The 22,210-nt window shown below is 37.1% G+C and overlaps 1 protein-coding gene across 6 annotated transcripts in view; it reads left to right on the top strand.

The window, feature by feature from the left end:
- Window positions 1-22,210, top strand: part of ZNF385B (zinc finger protein 385B) — a 172,804-nt gene that overhangs the window by 32,487 nt on the left and 118,107 nt on the right. For 4 of the 6 annotated variants that reach the window (XM_074829263.1, XM_074829264.1, XM_074829261.1 and 1 more), the window contains exon 2: window positions 280-582. In XM_074829263.1, the coding sequence (XP_074685364.1) occupies window positions 282-582 (301 nt within the window). In that variant the 5' untranslated portion in view covers window positions 280-281. Of the gene's footprint in view, window positions 1-279; window positions 583-22,210 lie in introns of those variants that run through there. The other 2 variants (XM_074829267.1, XM_074829266.1) reach the window with 2 other exon arrangements.

Raw genomic sequence — 22,210 nt, 5'->3', positions numbered from 1 at the left:
CCTGCTTTAAAATAGAGAGCTTGCAGAACAAAATAATGAGTTGTGAGTTGTCGTCGTCTGCAGACTGCGATATATCGCCAGCTTACTATTTCTGAGCTCTATGGTGTGTCACAAATATGTGTATTTCTCTATTAAGCGATGCCTCCGCCATTTGGAACCTTATTTGTTGGAACTGGTCTTTGGTTCATGTTGTACAGCATTTTGAAAAAGAAAATGCTGATTTAGTAGTAAGCATTATTATTTGACTTCTAGTAACAATTTTGTTTGTTCAATTTGTAGGTATGAAGCGTCCGTTAAGTCCTGACCACGTCTTTGAAGATGGGATTATGAATCAGCCAGTTTTTCTACGGGGCTTTGAAGAGAAAGGACTGAGAAATGACAGACAGGACTATCAATTAAGCAAAGAAAAAAAGAAGATACTCTTTTCCTTCTGCGAAGTGTGCAATATACAGCTGAACTCTGCAGCACAAGCTCAAGTTCATTACAATGGGAAGTCTCACCTGAAAAGAGTGAAGCAGCTAAATAATGGAAAACTCCCTGCAAGTACAGCTCCTGGCACTTTGTTTGCAAGTACGAGCACAGGTACATGATTAGTAGGAGATGTTGGATTTTGGTCAAAAAATCTGAGGAGGCTCTACCATCCCCACCCAACATAACCATTCAACTTAATACAGATTAATACTAGTAGTTACTAATGTTTTGCCATATTCAGAACTACTGGTGTATTTCTTCTCCTGTGAAGCCAACTTCTATTGAGGCAATACTCCATCAGTGCATGATTAACGGCTGTGTTGGGCCTTGTGTAGTTGAGATATGGTCTGGTTTAAAAATAGCTGTTGTGGCTTCAAATAGTCATGCATTTTTCCATCTGCTTTGTTCCCAAAAGAAGGTTCTGGAAGGATGCTATGTGTACAGAAGAAACTTTTCAAAGAAATGTAGTGGTGGGAAGAGCAGGAGGAGAGCTGGAATTTACAGGCCTGGCCCTTTGATTGTTTCTGCTTTCAGTGGTCTGCCTTTTAATTACTTTCATTCAAGTGAGAAGTAATTTGAAATAATACTTTTTACTTACTGGGCAAAACAAAGGTCCCAAATGCTTGGGCAAAATGCATTTAACATGCATAATGTAAAGGTGCAAAGCACATAATGTGCTTTTTTTTTTTTTATTTCAGTGTTAGACTCAACTCATAGCTATTCTGAGGAAAATGTATTATTTCCTTACTTCTCTATGCAGATAAGAAAGTGAACACATGGAACAAATGATTCAATCTTGTATGGTTGTAAGGGTAAGGATGTTGAGACTCTCCTTCCCTTTTTTTAAGGGGTCCTGGTATGCCATATGGTTTCTTGCTTTGATATTCATAGTTTAAGGATTTTGCTGCAGGGATTATCGTTCTTCTGTGATGTTCCAACAGCATTGAAGGAAATTTGTTTGAGCACTTTAAGGACACTTTTCTTACTGGTAGTTGAGAAAGATACTTTCTTCCATTTATTTTGTTAAGGATAATTCAGGAGGTTTGGACATTCTGGAGAATCCAAAAGGGCCAAAGTTGATCTTAAAAAGTATTCTTTACATCTCCAGCAAGTATAGCAAGACATCCTTTCTACTTCTGAGATAAATAAAATGCTGCAGGTTTAAGGAATTAGTGTCTAGAGGAAGCAAAAGTTGCTGCTTATTATTAACACTCGGTATTGATGAAATAACTCTCAAATCTTCATGAGAAAAGTTTTAATTTTATTAGAGATTTTTTTTTATTAACCACATGAGAGGATTTGCTTTGGGGTTTTTGTTTTGTATAGAAGCAGTCAAACTGCATTAAAGGGTTTAGCTTTTTTTTTTCTGATTTTAATTCTTGTTAACTGAATTTGACTTTTTTTGAAGTCTGTGGTATTGTTTTGTTTGGTTTAGAACCAGGTAGTGTAAGAGTATCGTTTGGGTAAGGCCTGTGGTCCAAAAGATTAAATTCTTACTGAATAACACCTAAATTACTTAATTGTGTGTATTCTTAAACCAGCTTAATATCTATGAGACATTCTGATTTGATTTAAATTCCTCTGTGTACTGACAGAAAATATTTTAAATGTTTGCAGTGCATATTTTCTGTTGTTTTTTGTTACCTGGACCCCTGCACCTGATGTCTTTGCTGTCATTCTTGGGCATTGCAGCTGATGCACTGGCACCGTTGCTCAAAGAATGCTCTGATGCTGAGAATATTTTACAATTGCTGGAACACATGCTTTGGGGTTACCGTATACCTTAGGAGTTAAAATTCATGTTTCTTTCTGCTTTGTTCACTGATCTCTATATTAGACTATATCCTAGTTACTTACTAGTTATGCTGGTCTATCCAGTATATGTTGAAATAGGCGTTCTGTTTTCATAGCTGAAGGATGTTGGTTTTACAGCATTTAAAAGAAAGAAATGCCTTGCATAGGCAGTTTATTATTATTGCATAGACAATTTAATATACTGCTTAAGAGCCAGTACGAGAACAAGATTTACTGAATTGTAGTTCTCAAAGAACACTTTCTAAAAATAAGTAGAAATTAATTTTCTTATAAATTGACATTATCCGGGCTCAGTTTAAAACCATGTCCTCTGGAGTGTTATTAACCCTTGTAATAGGACTTTGCCTTTCCCATTTCTTTGGCTAACATTGTAAACAGAATTAATTGTGCAGATGGTTAAGAGAACAATTCTATTCATCTCACCTCACCAATGAACAGACTTTATTCCATGTGTGAAGGAAGCAAATAGCCCCTCTCATACTTCACTGTTATAACTACATACCCTACACTTCAACCCACCTCAGGAAACTTTCTGCAAAGGTTCCTGCTAATCTGTGATTGGAGTTTTCCTCTGTCTTCATAAAATGAATGTGAAATTAATAATCTTCCTATTGGAAGAGAAAGTTGTGTAACATATACACGACTGTAAATACTCATTGACAGTATAGAAACCAGGATTACAGACCTGCCAGGACTGTCTTGATCCTGTGTGACAGAACTGATCTGTGTACTATCACTGCATCCAGTCTCCTTGTCTCTTGCACTTTCTTCCAAATGGGGATGAATGCAAAGGAGTAATGAGACATATTTTCATATTCATCCCCTTCTGAGGGTCCTCTCTGCGACAGCTGGCCTCAGGTTGTTGCTGTTACAAAGCATCCTTTTAATTGTTGATTTCCACTGTGTTTTAAAACTATGACCTCAATTTGTTGCTCGTAACTTTCAGTAATATGTAATGGTCCTTGTACCACTGTTGAAAAGTTTACTAAGATTTGGTAACTATGGAATTCCAGGTCTTGGAAATAATACTCTACAATGCATAAATGAGGAGATTTTGTATATTTTAAGTCTAAGTATCTTTTTAGAGATAACTTTAAAGTTACTTCTTTAAGATAACTTTAAAGTTACTTCTTTAGAGTAAGGGTACGATTGTCACAGAATTTCAAAAGGTACTTAGGAACATATTTTTCTAAAAAGCCTACCCTGTTTCTGTAGACTCTTGTTTATTTTGCCTCCTCCACCCATTACTGAAATCTAAAAGCTATTTTGCTATTGTACCTGTACATGCAATTTCAGTTACTTCACAGCGAGTAAAATTGAATATTGAAATAAAGTTTACAGCTGTTTATATTGACCAAATCAAGAAATTGACTAAATTAGAGGACTTTGATTTGATCCATTCATTGAACTCCTCATTTTCTTTAGATTGGTGTTAAAAATAAAGTGTGTGAAGAAAACAGCATTCCACTGGAAGAGTATATTGCACTCTATGTTAGAGCCTTTGAATTGCTTATGTTAGTGATTGTTCATTACCGTTCGTACCCATCCCATCTTACTGCAGCTCAGGCTGAAGTCTGTCAACAATACCATTCCCAAGGGCCATCCCTACCCTTGTGCTAGGCACATCTGAGGTACTGCCAGGCTTCTGCCAGAAGGAAATAAATGAAGTTTCAGGAAAACAAAAAGGTAAGTGTTCACTTCTGCAGCTTGAACTGGAAATTATTTCAGTTATTTCCTATAAGCAGGAAGAGAAAGGCTAGTTACTTGCAACCTTGGGGAAATGTATTTTGGGAGTGGGCCCGTTCAGAGCTTTTCAGCAGCATGTGTCTTGCTGGAGCCTGCGGCGGCGATAGCTGTGGGTCAGGTCACAGAGGCTGGGGTACCCGGAATCCCACCCGCCACCCCGAATAAAAGGGCTAAAGTATCTGCTCTTCAAAGGGGGAGGAACCAGTTTTGAGAGTGTGCTACGAACTTGGCTAATTTAAGATTGTTTGCTTTTCTGTCTGCTAACAGAGAGCGAAGGAGTGAATCGTTCAGGAGCTCAAGGCAGGAGGGGGGCAGCATTTTGCAGGCGGGAAGGGCGGCCTGGCTGCGGGACCGCAAGGCATCCACGAGATGGTGCTGCAGGCCGGGCCATCCCGCTGACGAGCCACGGCCGGGGCCTTGGTTGCCTTGTTCTGCTACTGTTATTTTCCTCAGCCTCTTTTATGAAGCAGGGATAACAGTGAGTTGTTTGTTTATATATGCTGTGGCCAGCTCTGTGGATGACTACGTTATATTTCTTCCAGTTCTCATTTGAAGATGACACCGATTTTGCTCCACAAATTCTCAGTATTTGTTTCCTGGGGTGGTATCTCGCGGTGAATGTCCTGATTTTCTTTCATTTGCCCCCATGCTAACATGGAAATGGTTGGTGTAGTTTTAAGAGTGAGTGTATTAGAAATACCTACTGAAGTCCAGATTTTACAGATCCCTGGAAATGGGTAGGTTAGTTTCTTTTTTGTTACAGAAAGTGCCCAAGTTGTAGAAGTGGGAAGAGCAGAATCACTTTTTCCTGGGTCCTAGGCTGTTTTAAACAACAAATGTGCTTTAGGGTCCAGATACCACTCATTAATGCTCATTCAAAGATCTTTCTGTATGTTTGGCTGGAAGTGAGATTGGGACATCAGTTCTCTGGCAGTGTATATTCTGGTAGCAGCTCTGCCTTTTTGCTTTTGAAATCTCTGACCTTGCAGGACAGTTTCGGAAATGCTGTGGGTCCCTATGCTGTAACTCGGTAGGGAACAGTCCTACAAGTTAATGTGTTCCCCTGTGATACCGAGGAATAATCATGGCATGATTTCCTGAGAGCTTATCAACACACAGTTGTGTGATCTGGCTCACAGCGATGACAGGCAGGGGTTTGTTAAACTAGCAAAATAAATGCATAGAGAACTAGACTTCTGTTGTGTTCATGACTTAAATCAGGTCACAAAAAGGGCCTGGTAACGCTAGTGCAAGGGAGAAGGTAAAACAGCAATCTTGGACATGGGAGGAGAACAAGGGCGTATGGAGAAGGCAGATTTTCTTCACTTTTGGCAACAGACATTAGAACTGCTTTGCCTCCTTGTGTGATGCCACATTAAGTTGGAAGTCTAGGAATCCTTTCAAGTTAATGGAGGCAAGGGAGGCTTACAATGCAAGTGCTCAGAATTATCCTTCAAAGCTAACTTGCATATGCGTTTGCCAAATGTCTAGAGTTAGGAAGTGTGAATAGAGTCTTCAGCTATGTCAAATGAAAAGGACTTTCTTAAACATCTAATTTAAATGAATAATTAATTTTTTAAGCATTTGACTTTTTCTTTCTCTTAAAAAGTAAAACTGACTATTGGTTAATGTTGAGAAATTATCTGAAAATATTCCAACTAGCCTTAAATCCACATGTCCACCTTTGGCCTGGTGCATATGAGGAAGACTTTTCTTTTTTTAAATGAAACCGTAAAGAAATTACCTTGCCAGGTGACTAGGTCAGCGCAGGATTAAGCAATGGTCTGTTAAAGCAGAATGAAACTGTAGTGCATTGCTCAGATTTCAGTGGAGTTTTTCCTTGTTTTTTAATTGTCAGAAGAATCTGATCCTAAGTGGAGGTCTCTGTATGTAGGTTTGAATCCTTAACTGGGCCAAGGCTAGCTTTCTGGCAGGTAGCTTAGTTGCCAGCTAAGACTGCTTTGTGCCAACTTAATGGAGAAAAATTTTTGCTTGCTTTAAGCCTCTTGATCTAGGTCCTCAAATTCCTTATCAGTGTTTGTCTTTCATTTTTCTAAAAAAAGAACAAGGTTAATCTGACTTTTATTACAGAAGATCTTTATGAATTATTCTACCAAGTACTCAGAGGAATGCTAAGCAGTAACCAAAAGTAAGTTGAAAAGGTTTGTGAGCTGAGTCCTACTAAATGTGTGCATGCATAGCTACAGAATTGGTGTGTAAGACTAGAGTGAAGAGGAGGAGGGGAGTGGAAAGCACTGTGAGCTTACTCTTTCTTGTGTTATGCCAAAACCTTTTTTGCACTTGTAGAAGGTCAGCACTTGTTATGCCTTCCGCATCTGCTGCCTACAGCCCAGCCTTTTGGAAAGTGGTTTGAATAAAGCTGCTGCTGTGGGGACACAAAGTGGAGTGATGCCTCAGGGCATCTGCGCCCCCCCCCCCCCCCATGAAAAGGAGGTTGCTCCCTGTTTTGCTACCCTTTTTTGCTGCTCTATTTGGAAAAGATTAGACTCTTTTGCTAAAAAGCAAAACTATTACCTTTCTCCAATGTAATAATAAAAGAGAGTTACATTCCTGTAACGAAACTTGGATTAGTGAGCTGTTGACAAACTGTTACTGTTTCACTTCTTGCTACAGGGTATGTTGACTTCTTTTCTTATTCAGTGGTCTTCTGAACAAGATTGCATTTGGTAGATGGTTCCACATTCTTTCCTCACTTGAGTATCTTCCACAACTTAAGAAATATGTAATGTTACATAAGTTAACATTTTTCCTACAATATGAAATGTATTTATGATAAGTGCTGTTTTTCTTTCACAGCAGTCGTGAGTGGCTGCTCTGAAATTACAGGGATTTGTTATATTGTTTTGGTGCACTTGATACTCCTTACAAAATGCTGATGATGAGAGTTAATATCAAGGGACAGAGCTGACATTAAAGATGTCTTCTCATTTGCTAATAACTACAAACTGTATCTATAATATTCTGCATTTGAGTAGCTGCACTGTGAAAGTACTGGTAAAATTAATAAAAATAATAAGTAGATGATATGTGTACTTACTGGTAGTCTTCGAGGGGAAAAAAAATGGAAAAATTATTGTTTCATTGAGGTTGGTTGTTTTTAAGTAATTGTCAAGTTGCATTAGAGCAAAACTTCCAAAAATTCCCTAGTGGAAAAAAGAAAACCCAACCTTTTTTGAAGTTGGTAATGGTTATCAGGCCAACTATTCATTTGTAGCCTCTACTTCATTGTTGTAGGTGGGGAGCCCATGAATGACATTTGTAAGCAAACAAACGGAGTATGTGGCTAGTATGGAAAAAAGTGGTTTATGGGGGGTGGTGCTTTCGGTGGAGTGGGGAAGGGTTTAAAAATAAAATTGGCTACCACAGTTGGCACTCTTTGCCACTAGTTTGCATAAATATATTCTCATATCAAAATTCTCTGCAAAATTTCTTCTTTAAGAGTTTAACCCGTCTTCAGGAGCAGTTATGCAGTGGTAAAGAACCTGCATTTAAGATATCAGATATTCAGATGTTCTGGAGTATAGGACCAGAAATACAGCTGCTCACCGGACATGATTTCAAGCTGAGAATGGCTGCAGGAGTGGTGATGGCAAAACTGCTCAAGTTGAGGGGTCTCCCTTGTTATTTAACCAGCCCGGGCAATGCCCTGGAGAGCTACTGAAATCAGTTGAGTTCATGTTGCTGCAAGGATTTCTTCACTGTCTTTTTGAAGGATGTGATCCACAGTTTACAGGTGTAGACAGCTGATATGAAAAGGGATCTATAGATGCAGACTCATCGTTTTTATTCAGTGCACATTTCCAACAGTGATTTCTATATTGAAATGGCAGAAAAAATAATAAAGTCAGATCTGTTTATTTTTTTATCTTGCAAAAGTAAATCAAATACTCTCTCTGTACAATAAGTATCCTTATCTGGGATCAGATCCTGCCAAAATTTCTCTGATAGTTGTCTCATAACACAGTGGTATATTTGTATAGCTGCACAGATATTATAATAAAAACTCCCATGTCTTTCTATTTCTTTGCAAACGTAACCTAGTTGTGATTACATCTGATTCTTATTATGCTGTGTATCTCTGTGGATATGCACAGCGACACATGCCCTCTTACCTTTTTGGGAAAGAAAACGTATGAAGTACCTGAAAAGACAAAAAGCTTTACATAGTGGCAAGTCTGTGGGGGAGTAAGAAGAGCATGAATTTAATAAGCCATGGAGATTTTTCATAGTAAGTAATTAAAAATTATTGTTGCTTTTGAAAGACGAAGGCATTGGTCATGTAATGTCATGCTTTTAGTAGTTGATTTTTTTTTTTTGTACAAATACTTAATTTGCTGGACTGTACAGATCTTTTCTGGGTCAGTATTCTAAAATTTTCATCCAAATATTTATGCTTCTCTTTAATAGATGCCCTATTTGTTTATGTATAATAGACTTTGGCTATTATGTGGTTAAAAAGTACTTATTTGTTCATTTGCATAATTGTAAATTAATCTTATTTAGAAAAGCTGTAAGGAATCATTAATTTTTATTGCTGGATTTTTTTCCAATAACGAACCTCATCAGAATACAGGCTACTGATTCTCCCCTGTCTCGTGTTCATTGTAGAAAAGACAAGGCTATTTTTAACATTTACACAGTCTAGATAGATGATTCTTCGGTTTGTGTGGTTCGGAGCTGAATCTGTAGAGCCTTTCATAATCATATCCCTTTCTGTTTTAATGGTTTGTTTGAATTTGATCAGTGTAGCTGATTCCATGCATTGATAATGAAGGCTTGGGTTGCCTGTTTCTCAGCATAAATTCACCTCAGACTTCTACTTTGACAGTGCTCTGTGTTTCGGTACGCATGAAGATACAGAACTGAAATTGCTTTGCTTTCTTTACAAATGACTCAGAGTGTGCTTGTCCTTCCCTAAAATGTTGCCAGCGTGTGAAGGATTTTCAATGAGCAATGCAATAAGCCGGCATCTGGGAAGGTTTGAGGCTGCACTGGTATAACAGTGTACTGTCACACAGATGATCAGGGCTGGAGCCAAGTCTGTAGCACCGTAGATCATATTGGTCACATACTGGAAGTTTTGTTTATGTAACTTGGTTGCTGTTTAAGCTGCATAAATAGTATTGCCATAATGTGGAGTGGACTTCCCAGTAGAGGTGAGCATGATTTTTATTATTAAACTTCACTGAATTGCTTTCTGATATGATATTAAGAGTGGATGCTTACATGTTTGGCATTATTTCTGTGTGTACTCATTTGTATTTTAGTTATTCCAGTGGAAAGTGTAAGGAAAATGACAAGGCATATAATGCATATTTTTCTTCTCTTCTTATTTCAGTATTAAAAGTAACTCTAAATATGTGGCAAGCTCCCTTTCCTTGCTTGCTGTTTGCAGAGGGCATCTTTCCAGTAGGTGACTTCCTATGCATTTTAAATGTTTTTTGAACATGTCAGTGATGCTGTATTATTGTTATAGAAAGAAGCTAATTAGCAGTGTGACTAAATGCCTCTTACCAGAGCTTGCTTTCTGGCTTGTTAAATCTCAAATTATAGTTATAATGATATGTAAAACAAAGAGCTGTCGGATTCTCTAGATAAACTAAGAAGGTAAAGAATGAAATAAATTGTATACTGGATACACATCTTGCGTGTGTCTGTCATTGTTAATGTTAAAAGTTATGACCTGTCATGCCCAGGATAGCTTCCAGTAATTTGTTTGCACTGACAACTTGCCTTGAGAAGGGTATAAAATTACTGTTGCTTCTCCCTAACCAGTTAAATTTGAGATTTAGTGCAGTAAGTTTTATTTAAGGGAACAGATAGCGTGCTAAAGGTAGCCCGTCAAGTTCTAGTAGTAAATCTTTAAGCTCAAAAGAAGCATTATCATAAACTAAATAGACTTTATACTTATGTGTTTAAAAAAAAAAAAAGTTTATTGAGAATTTCACCTATAGCAGAACACAAAAAATCAGTGCAACGGAGTTACTTATTAAGCATTGCTCTTCTGCTAATATGTTTAGTTTGTGGTGAGACGTGCTATGATTATATTTGTTTGATAGTAATTTTTTTTAATAAAAGAAGGAAAGATGCTGAAAAATATTTATTAAAATGTTTTTCTTGCCTGCTATAGAAATGTCTATGCTTACTATGTAACGACTGCTGTGGGGTTTTTTTATGAGGAACTAGGACAGCTCATGTGTTTTCCTGCTAAATATATTTATGAGGCAGCTGTTTTATAGCTTTCAGCTCTAAAGTTATAGATAAGTGTGTATTTGTTTGACAGAAGATTCGAGAATTTCCATTTACTGCCAGTACATGTAAAGCTTGGCTAAGCAGACTGCATCAGGAGCACACACCATTTGTATTAGCCAATCTGTCTTTGCAAGTCCCAGGGCCACTATCTTGCTAGAAGCCACTGTGTGCTTTTGAAAGCATGAAATTAGTTTTATACTGAGCACATGGTTTCTCATTTAGCAGTTCTTTTTATGGTAATGGTCAATTTATGGTTCAGTGCCAGAATTTTGGTGTTCTGTCAAAGCTGATAGCTTCTGCTAAGGTGTTCTTTGGAGATAAAAACAAACAAAACCCAAAACAACACCCCCCCCCCCCCCCACCCCCCCCACCCCCCCCCCCCCCCCCCCAAAAAAAACCACCCAAAAAACCAACCAAACCACAAAACCCCTGTTTGTGGTGGGGATCATAGGGAGACCTTAATAAAGGAAGGTTCTCCCCAATGACCTAAACTACTGACATTTCTGACAGCATTTTGGTTATTTTCTTGTAGTCTTTCAGATAGCATGCGGTTGGTATTCATGACACAAAATTATTAAATTCATTGTCACCTTCTTACACTTCATACAGAGTTTTATAATCACTTTGCAATAAGCTTTTTTTCATGACATGGAAAATTACTATCCCTCAATGCTGACTTGCTCTGTGTGCTTATTTATAACGATCAAGGACCAAATACGCTTGAAAATTGTATATGAAACACCCTAAACATTCAAGGGAGATGCTTTTTAGAAAGCAACTTCAGAACACGTTACAAACTTTGCCCTTTCTTTGGAAATCTATAGGAGTCAAAATAAGTTGTTAGTAAATACCTTTGTAAAACCTCCTTTAATACATATAATTCATAAATTGATGAGACAACATTTTAACCCATGTTTCATTCTTGGAAGAGGGCATTCTAACTCTGCTACAGTGCTGACTGTTCCCTCACTAGCAGCTATCCTTAGTGAAAGATTAAGGTGGTTAACATTGTGCATTGATAGGCTTTACTTGGGTTACTTTGTCCAGTTTACACTAATTTCTCTTGTATATTACGTACTTTTAAATTGTGTTGCTTTTAACATAGGTCTCCATAATTCAGATTTGATCCTGCAATAAGCATTATTTTAATGGTACAATATTTGCTTCTTTGCCCCTTGCAGACAGAACTGAGCAAAATTTGACATTGCATTTTGTGTGGAAGACGTGGTGGGCTCTAGAACTGGTAATGTTTCTTCTCTTAAGTACTGGGGAGAGATCCTGATCTGCTACTGATTTGCCTTCCTGGGAAAGAAGCTGGAGGCCATAGCTTCCAGAGGCTTACTTAAGAAGTAAACTTAAGCTAGTGTACCAATTTTATTATTCCATCATCATGGAGGAGGAAGAGAAGTAGAAGCTATGGAGACTACTGCACTTTGTCAAAGATGCTTGGAAGGCACAGCAGAGTGTAACTTCAACAAAACTCCTTTCTCAGAGCTGTGTTGTTTGGATCATTCTGTAGTCACAAACTAGATGCAGACTGACAGCCTGGTTTTTATACAGCTTTAAAAAAAAGGAAAGATTGCTGTCATTTTAGGACCCTTGAATAGATTTGCTTTCTATTCTTCAGTGTGTGTTTAAAGGCTACCAGATAGAAAATATTGTTACGAACATTTGGAAAACAATGTGTGACATGTCACTACCATGACGTATAAAACTTGTTTTATTTCTTTAAGTGGTTGAGCTAGAATGCCTTTTCTTGTCCTTTTATTCTTTTTGGGATTCTTTTTATCTGTGCTTTTTATCTCTATGAATACAAGCTTGTCACATTTCAAGCTGGCTAGTTCTTTGTTCCAAGTGGTTGTTATCTGTAAGGTGCTTTCAGCTTCAAAGATCTTGCATCCTCTTCCAAGTGTCTTTAGTGCTGCATATTTCCGCTCCTGCCATTTCACATTGGTAGGTAAGGTGAGAAGCAAGATCTGGTGGGCTCATTACACTGGACAAAGCTAGTTCGCTTCCTGGTAGGGAGCTCTACTGTTTCAAGAGCCATTTCTATATCAGATTGCCAATTATCACGTGGCACTATAATTTTAATTTCTTTTCCTTTAGAAGACATAATTGTTAAATATTTGGTGTTCTTTCACAGTTTGAGAGCATTTGGGGGATAGCAGCCTCACTACTGTGAGATTACAAGGAGATTCTGAAGGAGAAGAGGGTACTGTAAGCTAAAAGAAAAAAATGATTGGGGAAGTGGTATGGGGTTGTGAGCAATTCCACGTTGATCACTTGACTTTGGGACTCAAGTCTAGTCAAGCTCTTTGTGGAAATCTTGAATTTGCCTTTTTTAGTGAAGGTCGCTTGATGATTCCTGTCAGAGGAGCTGAGTAAACTGAGACCTGTAGTTCACTGTGGCAGCCCTGTTGAAGCCTTACTGCTGAAGCTGTAGTTTATATATGTTTTTCACTGTCTATAGGCTGAAGAGCCAAAGATGTTCTGGAGGTTTCACCCAGAATGTTCAGCCAAGAAACTGTGTGGTTTTTTTCATATGCTTTCTGTTCTGTTGGATTCTGAGCAGTACTCATAACATGTCTTTGAAGGGAAAATGAACTGAAAACTTCCCTCTTTCACGTATGCTTTTTATTCCTGTAAGGATTTTTTTTTTTTTTGAAAGTGGGGAAAGCAGGGTACTTTTTGATCTGTATGATTGTAAGGATAGTGCTTTTGTATTGACACCAGCAGTTGGGGCAGATGAAAGGCTAAATTCTGTAGCCTGAAAAAGCTTGTTTGTGATTGAGTAGTGTAGATCTCGGAAGGAGATGAGGAAGTCTTTTTAATACACTGTGAATAGAGAAATACAGCTTCTTTAAGGAGTGAGATTTTCAAATCCATATAGTGTGTTATAGAAGCTACCTGAGGGAAAGGATATGACTGTGAAAGCTCAGTGGGCAAACCTTTTCCTGGTAGTAAACTTGTGAAGGTGTCAGACTTTTGACTGGACAAGAATTTATGGTATGATGTATTTGGTGGTAGCTCTTGTTAGTGTGTGTGGTTGCTCTGGATGGTGTATGAGATCTATGTTCAGGTGATTAAAGGATGATTCCAGGTCTAGGGACTCCTGACGTTATTGTGGTGTGTTCTTTGGATTTTTTTTTTTGTTTGTTTTATTAGCTTTTCACTTGGGTAATGTTTATACTTTTACCGAGCTAGAAGAAGAGACAGAGAGCAGATCTCCAGTGTGCTGGTTTCCCTTTTGCTCTCTTTAAGTGTTCTGTAATGACATAATTAGAAGTCAGAACATACTGCCTGGAAGTTTCTGACTTTGTACAGGGGCCTCCATTTTCTTTCTTTATGATACCTCATAGTAGGGGGAACAGAGAGAGGAAGGGGAGGGAAGAAATTCGTGAAGGAGGTTCTTAAAATTGTCTGCCTTTCTGCTCAAACTGGCTTCAAAATTTTCACGTGCAGTCTCCTCTTGCTCAGCTTAGGGTGTTTGCAGTGATGATATCCTGAAATGTTTTGTTTCATAATAGGTAGAATGAAACCATACTTCTGGGACTGAGCATTTAAATGGGAATAGAAAAGGAGTCTGCTTTTTTTTTTTTTTATCAGCAGAACACACTTAAATGGAGCATGGAGAAAATAAAGAGGCGAGGAAGATTTCTAGGCTTTAGAGTGGCACATCTGGATAAAGAGTCACAGAACTCACCTCATCAAGAAAAAGCAGACTAGTTGGAAAGAGCTGAAGGTTATTGTTAGGAATTGCAATTAGTGTATTGTGGCCAGCTTGGTTAGTGGTACCATTGAAGCTTGATCTCTAGTAAGTTTCTGAATAGTAAAAGTCCATCCTCTATTAGGTATAGTCATTGTAGCAACCTCTTTTTAAGGAAACATAAATAGCACTTGGAACCTGTGTACCCAGGTTACTTCTGAAAATAAGATTTGAGCTTTTCAGTCACTTCAGCTGATGAGCAGGGCACAAACTTTCAGAAAAGCTAAAGCTGGAATACCAGAATTTTATTCACTGGGGATTAAATCATCATGAAAACAAACCCAAGTGTTTTTGTAGACATGATTATAAAGAATGCTTATATTAAAGTGGTGTAGTACCAGATATTTGTTAATAACTATTGACAGAAACAAGGAAAAATCTGGCAGAAAAAGGTAAAAATATTGTTGTTCCTTCTTCAATTTGTCATTTGCAAATGCTTGCTCATTTTAATAATTTATTCTCTCTAACAAGTATTTCTCCTTCAAAGGAAAAATATCTTTTTTCTTTCTTTTCTTTCCCCCTCCCTCAAAACAAACAAGTCAAATGCCTTTTGTTTTAGAGATTACTTCAGATTACCTTTGCTGGAAAAAAAATATTTGAGTTTACATTGTTCTCTTAATTATGTACTACTACTCTGGAAGTTGTTGTTACTGCATGGTATCTATGCTGTTGGTATCCTTCTGTAGGTAATGTTTCTCAACTGGACAATCAATGAATCTTAAAATCCAAATTGATAACATAATAATTTACCAGCAGCTAATGAATTAAGTCTGTAATCTACTTATGCTTTGTAAGGAAATACCCATGAATATCTGGGTGACAAAGCTATTTACTTAAATACTTTATAAATTCACAAATTTTAGAAGATTTTATTGCAAATAGTCAGTGTTTGGTACTTAGTGTTTCATTTTGTTCACTAACAATTTTTCAGTTACGAGGCGGAAACAGCCTGTTGCTTGATAAGTATCTCAAGATACCCACTAGCAAAGTGGTAAAAATGAGAAAAGTATAACTTATGGAAAGATTAGTTTGAAATGTGTACCCATATCCAAACTACTAAGTAATTATGAAAAAAAAAATCATTGAACCGACATAATTTCATATGTGATTTGCTAAGTATAGCTATATAATTGTAACTTTAGATTTACAATCAGATATTGGATTTGTAAATATTTGTGAAAAAGTTTTACCAGCTTTTACCTAAAGCTATCGTGTTGTTCACAACATGATATTTATTCATTGATCAAGCTCAAATTTACTGGACTCTTCTGACAAACAGGATAAACCATAATGAGCTATTGCAAGAATGGATAAAAGCTACTGGGGATTTCCATGCTCTGAAGGTGCTCTGCAACCTAAACACATGACTTCTCCTCCCTGTCTTTCATGCACATGCTCACTTGTTGGAAAGATGTTAATGGGTTTGGTGGTGATGAGGGAGAGATTTGGGTTAAAGCTTAACTATGATGTGCCAATTAACTCAGGAAATAAATTAAAATAAGAGGAAGGAATCTGTGAGAGCAGAAGGCATTGCTGCATCCTGATGCATGAAATGAAACGGTGGCATGGCTGGAGTTAGGGTCTTCCAGACTTTTCAAGGGCCAGCTACCCTCACACGTGCACTTTATCTGAGACTTTAGTGATGGTTAATCATGTACATACGTTAAACATTCATGTGTTGACAAGTTGTTGGGTATGGTTCATGAATAGGAGTTTGAATTGGAGCAGAAGAAAATCCAACTTCTGGCCATTAAAAATGCTGCATTAAAAAAGGTTGCATTAAATCAAGATGAAAAGTAGTAACACAATATTTTTGGGGATCAGCATTAAAAAATACTACTTGAGGAGATGCACACTGGATTTTGATTTTTTTTTTTTCCTGTTTTTCACATTCTGGCTGAAAGTTTGATCAGTTGCTTTGTTTTTCTACTTGCAGAAAGTGAAGCTAATGTGAGCTGTGCAGCAGTGCAGTACTGCTCACCAGAAGGTATGGAATGCTGAAGCATCCCAGGGTTTTGCCCCCATCAGCTGTGCTTGTAAACTGCAAGTGAAGTTGATCACAGCTGAAGAGGCAACTGACTAGGCAGTGTGAATTCTGTGCCATATTTTGGGGGTTTTGTTTCGGTTTTTAATTTAAAACATTTTTCTAAATCTAGGAAAACTTCTTGTGGAGAAAACTTCTTTTGAGGAAATGCACAATTGATCAAAAATAATTCTGAAGAAATGCACAAACATTTTAATTTTCAAGTATTTTGTGTTTCTTTATATTTTTATAGCAGGAGACTAGTATTTGAATAAATATGGTGTACCACACCTTTTTATCTGTGTTTAGAAACACAATTTGATACACCAAACTGTTTTTTATCATCAGAAGTCCATTTTATGCATGATAGACATGTTATTAAATAAAACACAATTCAAAAGGTTAAAAATAGCTTTATAAATAATATTTTTGACAGATTATTTAATTTTTATTATCATTTCAAATAAAACATCCAGCCACCTTTACTGAAGCCTGTTTTGAAGAGAAGTTTTGTTGAGTTCTTTAACTGATGTAGGTTTCTTTGGGTGGTGGTCTTTTATATACAAGAAATATAATTGAAGGGCTTATTGAATAGCAAGCATCAGTGAAATTTAAAAACCTCTTTAGAATTGAAGTTACAGATTTCAATCACATTTTATATGCAGACTCTGATGACAGAAGGAAAGAGCAGGTTTTAGTGGATAATGATCCCGTCTGTTGCACCTTACTGCACTGGACATCTACCCTGGCAAAGGCCATGTTTACAATCATAATGTCCTTGTTTTCTGCTTAAATTCTTGGGAGGTGATGGAATGACAGACACATACTTTCTGTCTTAAACTAAATGCAGTTATTTTTCCATCTTTTTAATATGCTTCAGAAATATTTGTTATGATTATCCAGACTTGAAGTCAGTAGATGAATTGGGCAAATAAAGCCAGCTATACTTTTAAAGTATTTCTACTTTTTACTGCTTTCCTCCTTTGAAAACCTGGGATTGCTTTGATAGATAGCAAGCACACTACCACGGCTGCTTCAAGCCTTACCTCTGCAAGGTTGATGCAATGCATCAAAGTTACTTTAACTGCTTTAAATAAATAAGATAAGAATCCTAATCATAGAAGTTGTCATGCATTAATTGAATAACTACAGAGTGGAGAGTGGGAATGTGTTCATTCTGCTGGCTGCCGATTAGCAGGCTGTTTGACTGCTTGGAGTCTCATTCATCCTGTGCAAGGGGTTATCATTCTCGGAACTGACAGCTCCACACTATGCAGAAGGGAGCTGATCCAGCCCCTCTGACACAGGATGTTCCTTGTTTGTTCCACAGTGATCCCTGGGTGGTAAAAGCATACTGCTGGAAAAACATTAGTAGATCAGAAAGACTGGATGAGGTGCCCATGTACCAGATAGGGATCGTGCGTGGAATCTGGGTGAAAAACCAGCAATTTTTATTCTGTTTTGAGTGGTCCAAAACATGTAGCTAGAAATTGTATATCCTGAAATGTGTCAAAATGGCAGATTTTAGTAGGTAGTTGAGTGGTGATAATCTGCAAGAAACTGATGTACTACTGTAAATATGCTACTTACCCTGAAATTGAAATCCCTTTACTCACTATATTATTTTCTAGGTGATCTATTGTGTGAACATGTTGTTTATTGGCTACCTTTAATAGAGTCCTAAGGTCAGTAGAAATTGTATTGCAAGCGCAAGGCTTCAGGTGTTGTGTAGTTGTTAGAGCAACAACCAGTAACAGTGCAGACACACGGTGGAGGACTCTTTGAGGAGCTACAATCCTGTAGAAATGGTCTCTTTTATTCTTTTTTTCTTTGATCTTGTTGTTGACCATTAGTGGAGCAATCAACTGCTAGAGTGAAGTGAAGTCTGAAGGGACGTCTACCAATTAACTGAAAATAATGAGAAAAATCTTCTTGTTACACTAATCAAAGGAAACTTGTTACCAAGAAATTTGGAAGTCAACAAATTTGTAAGCCATGTATGGTCTAGCCTGATTATTCTGGTATAAACAAATTAAGAATCAGTGCATCCAGTTGGGCTCATAGACTCTAAGGACCAAGTGAATCACCGAGCCTTATCTCCTGTACAATACCAGACAAAATAATCTCAAGCATTAATTCCTTCAGTAGAAGAAATTGCTTTCCCTAACATGCCAGTGCTTGCTGTTAAGTCCAATAAATCTGCAATTGAACTAGAACACATTATTTAGAGACACATCCAAGTTCAATTTAAGGACTTCAGGATGTGATGAATTTACTTGTTACACTGTTGAATTGTTTAAATAACCCTTTACCTTTGCAGTTAAGAACTGCATCTTACTGCCAATTTGAATTTTCTAATTATGAGTCAGGAGGTGCCTTTTCTTCCCTACTAGTAAAGAACCTCTATTATTAGATACATTCTCCTTCTAAAATGCAAGGAAGCTTGATTTAAAGTCCAGCACTGTTTGTATTAAGTGTGCGATTGCAAACATGGACTGTGTAACATCTGAAGAGGGTATGTGTTACTTTTTTCTTTTAATAACATGGTTCACATTAGTGGTCTCAGTGACTCTCTGAATCCAAATGACAACTTTGCCTCCACAGTAGTGGACTGTTGGATCCTGGTTTTTAAAGTCTGATCAACAGTAATATACTCTTTCAGCCAGACTTGAGTTCATAAAGCTCTTTTTCTTAGCATCAAGTTATGATACCAGTACTTCTCAAGATTTTTCTGGACTTTTGCTGTCTTTTCCTCTCCTCCAGTTAACTTTCAGCTGGCAGGATCAAGCTTTTCTCAGTGAGCACTTGTGAAAGGACAGTCGTTTTCCAAGTCAAATCCTTTGCTTGTGATATACACTGCTTGTTTTGCTCTTCTGTAGACGTTGGTCTCCGTTTCTAAAACTGTATGTTAGATACTGAAAGGCAGCTATGCAGCAGCTCTGTGTCCACTTCTTGATACCATCCAGGATGTGCAGTGACTTTTGTCACTCAAAGTTATTTTACCTATTGTTTCTTTTTTTCTTTTTTTGCAAATGCATGAAGCTTAATACTAATGTGGGGATTGGGGTGGTGTAGTTTTCATCTATTTCCTTTATACGATGTGTGCTTTTTTCACCTAATTTTCTTGGTATTAATGTCGAAGACTTTATTTATCTACAGCATACCTTCAGTGAAAAGGCAAAAAACAGGGAATACAGAATCTTCTGCCTGTTACCTAACCAGCTTATAAAGACACTGCCTATATGATTTACCTGACAGATGGTTTCTTACAGTTTTACTTGAAGTTTTGGAACTGACAATATCTGTAATCTAACCATGTAAATAATTTTGTTGAGTCTTTATCTTTTTTGGTACATTAGTACTAATCCTTGACAGGCATGCCCATTAGCCATTGTCTTTTCCCCACTTCATTGGGATTGTTTAGAGACAATATCATACAGTGTTGTATTCAGATTATTATCCTTGGGATGTCTTTAACTCCTTTGGAGAATGTCCCCAGAACCCACATCCATCTATCCACAAAGACTTCTTTCTGTAGTTTGTGGTAGGAGTAGAAGCACAGCGTAAGCATACTAATTTATTTGGATGACTAATTCCTTCCTGTTTTACTTAAGGTAAAATGCTTACAGTTTAGTTGCACAAAACTGTCTTGGACAAGACGTTTAAGCCTGTGACTGTAAGACATAATACTAATCTTTCTAATACCTTGCAAGTTGGTGTTCAGGATTTCTGACTCCAAAGAGCATGCTGCCAGAATATGGCTTTTTTCCTGATACCAAACTTTCTCCCACAGAACTGGGAGCAAAAAAGCTCTATGAATTTAAGTATTGCTTGGAATTTATTTTTGCAATTTCTGTATCGCTTGTAAACTTGACCTTTATCTAAGCTTTTCTCACTTCTGTGTCAGGATGACCCCTGATCCATATGTCAACCTGTAGTCAGGATTTTGACAGTGCTGTCCATGAATAAATCCAAAAATGTGTTGCAATTTTTATTTTAAGAACTGAAAATCCATCATCATTTAAATTAACAAAGGAAGTTATTCTGTAGCAGTATCTAAAGTGGAAACACTCAAACTAAAGCAGAAGTAGACTTCTGCTCTTCTACACATCATTGAATGTCTGGGAAGGTTCGTCACTCCTGAATTGCCTGCTTTTTTTTTCCCGCTGTGTAAGCCCTCCCTCTACTTACCCTTACTGAAGTTAAGTAGTTACCCCAGGTCAGTTACATGTGTGGTGTTTTGTTTTTTTTTTTTTTTTCTGAAACATCATCTTACACTCTTCTAGTCTAAACTGAAACTTTATCTAATCATAGGGGAGTATTTTCTCCCCCCACCCCCCCTATAATTTTCTTTTAGTGTCAGAGTTTATAATTGACTTTACAGTGAAGTAAAAATGTAGTGTGCTTTACTGTGACTTACGTTCCTTTAGCTGCAGGATTAACTTAAGTTTAACACGTTAAAAAGTTGTTTTATATAAATAACTGTTCAGGCCTTTCTTTTAATGGCAAGCCTAATGTTGCCTATTTTGCTTCGTGTTTCAGCTCTGACGGTATCTGAGTATTTTGAAACACAGTTTTGGAAGTTGCTAGTAACTGCTGAACAAAGACTTCTTTTTTTGCTAAATAAAACATCTATAGAATGTGAGAAGTTGGAAGGAAAATATTTTCATCTAAGGTAGTGAGCTTGGCTTGGTTCCTCTAAAATGACAACACATAGAAGTGTTTTTCCTCTTTTGTCATCCATCAGCCACATGTACATCTGAGACTTCTGATCTTTGGCTTAAACTACTGTTAAGTTTTCATTATAAATGTGCCACCTACTGGAGCAAAAGACCCATCACCAAGTATTTATTACTATTATCTTCTCCCAGACACATTTGCATAGTAATTTCTTGCTAGATTCCTGTGCTTTCGGTTGTCAAATCCACACTACTTCTTGTCAGCCTCACCATAGGGTATGGAAATGGTAATAAGAATTGGGGAGAATCTGGAGCACAGAGACTTAGTACAATGCCTTAAAAAAAAAAAAAAAAAAAAAAAAAAAGAATTATAATGAAAAATACCTGCCTGCCAATGAATGTCCTATAAGGGAGTCTTAAATATGTAGGTACGGTACATCTTGATTTCAAGATGAAAAAAAATCATGTAACTGTTCAATATAGCCTTGTAGCAAAAAGAAACTTTAAACAAGATTTTAGATTACACTGTTGTTTTTTGATGTTGTTTTAAAAAAATATCTTCAGCCTTGTCTTGACATAGAACTAGTCATGATCATCTTTACAAGTGAGAGGAATTTTGCTCAGAGCTTGTTGTCTTTTATGTTATAGCATTTAACTAAATGATTATTTGTTTCAGAGGTATGTCTTAAGATCCAGAATTTTATTATCTTAGACTTCTACAGAATTATGGGAAAGACTTATCCCCAAAATTTTAAAATCTGCTTTGGAACATAATGCATGAAGACAATAGAGAAAATTGGAAGGAGAGAATGATTTAGGAAAAAATCACTCTGCTAAATTCAAGTGATTTTCTTGATGTTTGTCATGAAAGTGAACATTTGTTTTGGCAACATTTCATTATATCATGATAGAAGAACGGCTAATATATGAGCAAAACCAAGTAGAACAGCTTCCTGAAGGTTAATCTGTTTTTCTGCGTATTAGATTTGTGTGTTTCTGTAGGACAGCCTTTGGCTTGGGCAGGGTTGCTTTTTTTTTAATGGGCTAAGCACAGTATAGCTGATATGTTAATGAGAGAGGTGTAAAAATTTGGTGGTTTTCCTTATACAAGTTGCTAGTTTCTTTACATGCCTTGTAAGTAGAACTCAGTCATGAGGGCATTTGCTTTTGAAAAGGAAGAATGAATCAATGGACTGCCCTCAGAAAACAAGTACACAGTCTAACAGACTATGAAGAATGAGATAGGAAGTGGTCAGAGACCTCCTAACTGCCTCTCTCAGGTTGTGATGCAACCTGACACCCAGCTTTTCAGCAACCCAATTTTAGGTCCTCAGTGTTCAATGGAGAGTTCAAATTTTATCTTTGCTGAATCTTAAACTTCTGTTATATTTCAACAGAAATATAAATATGCGATTGCATAAATTTGGAGATTTTTAA

Source organism: Strix aluco, chromosome 6 (genome assembly GCF_031877795.1).
Source record: "Strix aluco isolate bStrAlu1 chromosome 6, bStrAlu1.hap1, whole genome shotgun sequence".
Lineage (NCBI taxonomy): Eukaryota > Metazoa > Chordata > Aves > Strigiformes > Strigidae > Strix > Strix aluco.
The sequence above is the reverse complement of the archived record's forward strand: the minus strand, read 5'-3'. Positions and strand labels throughout refer to the sequence as shown.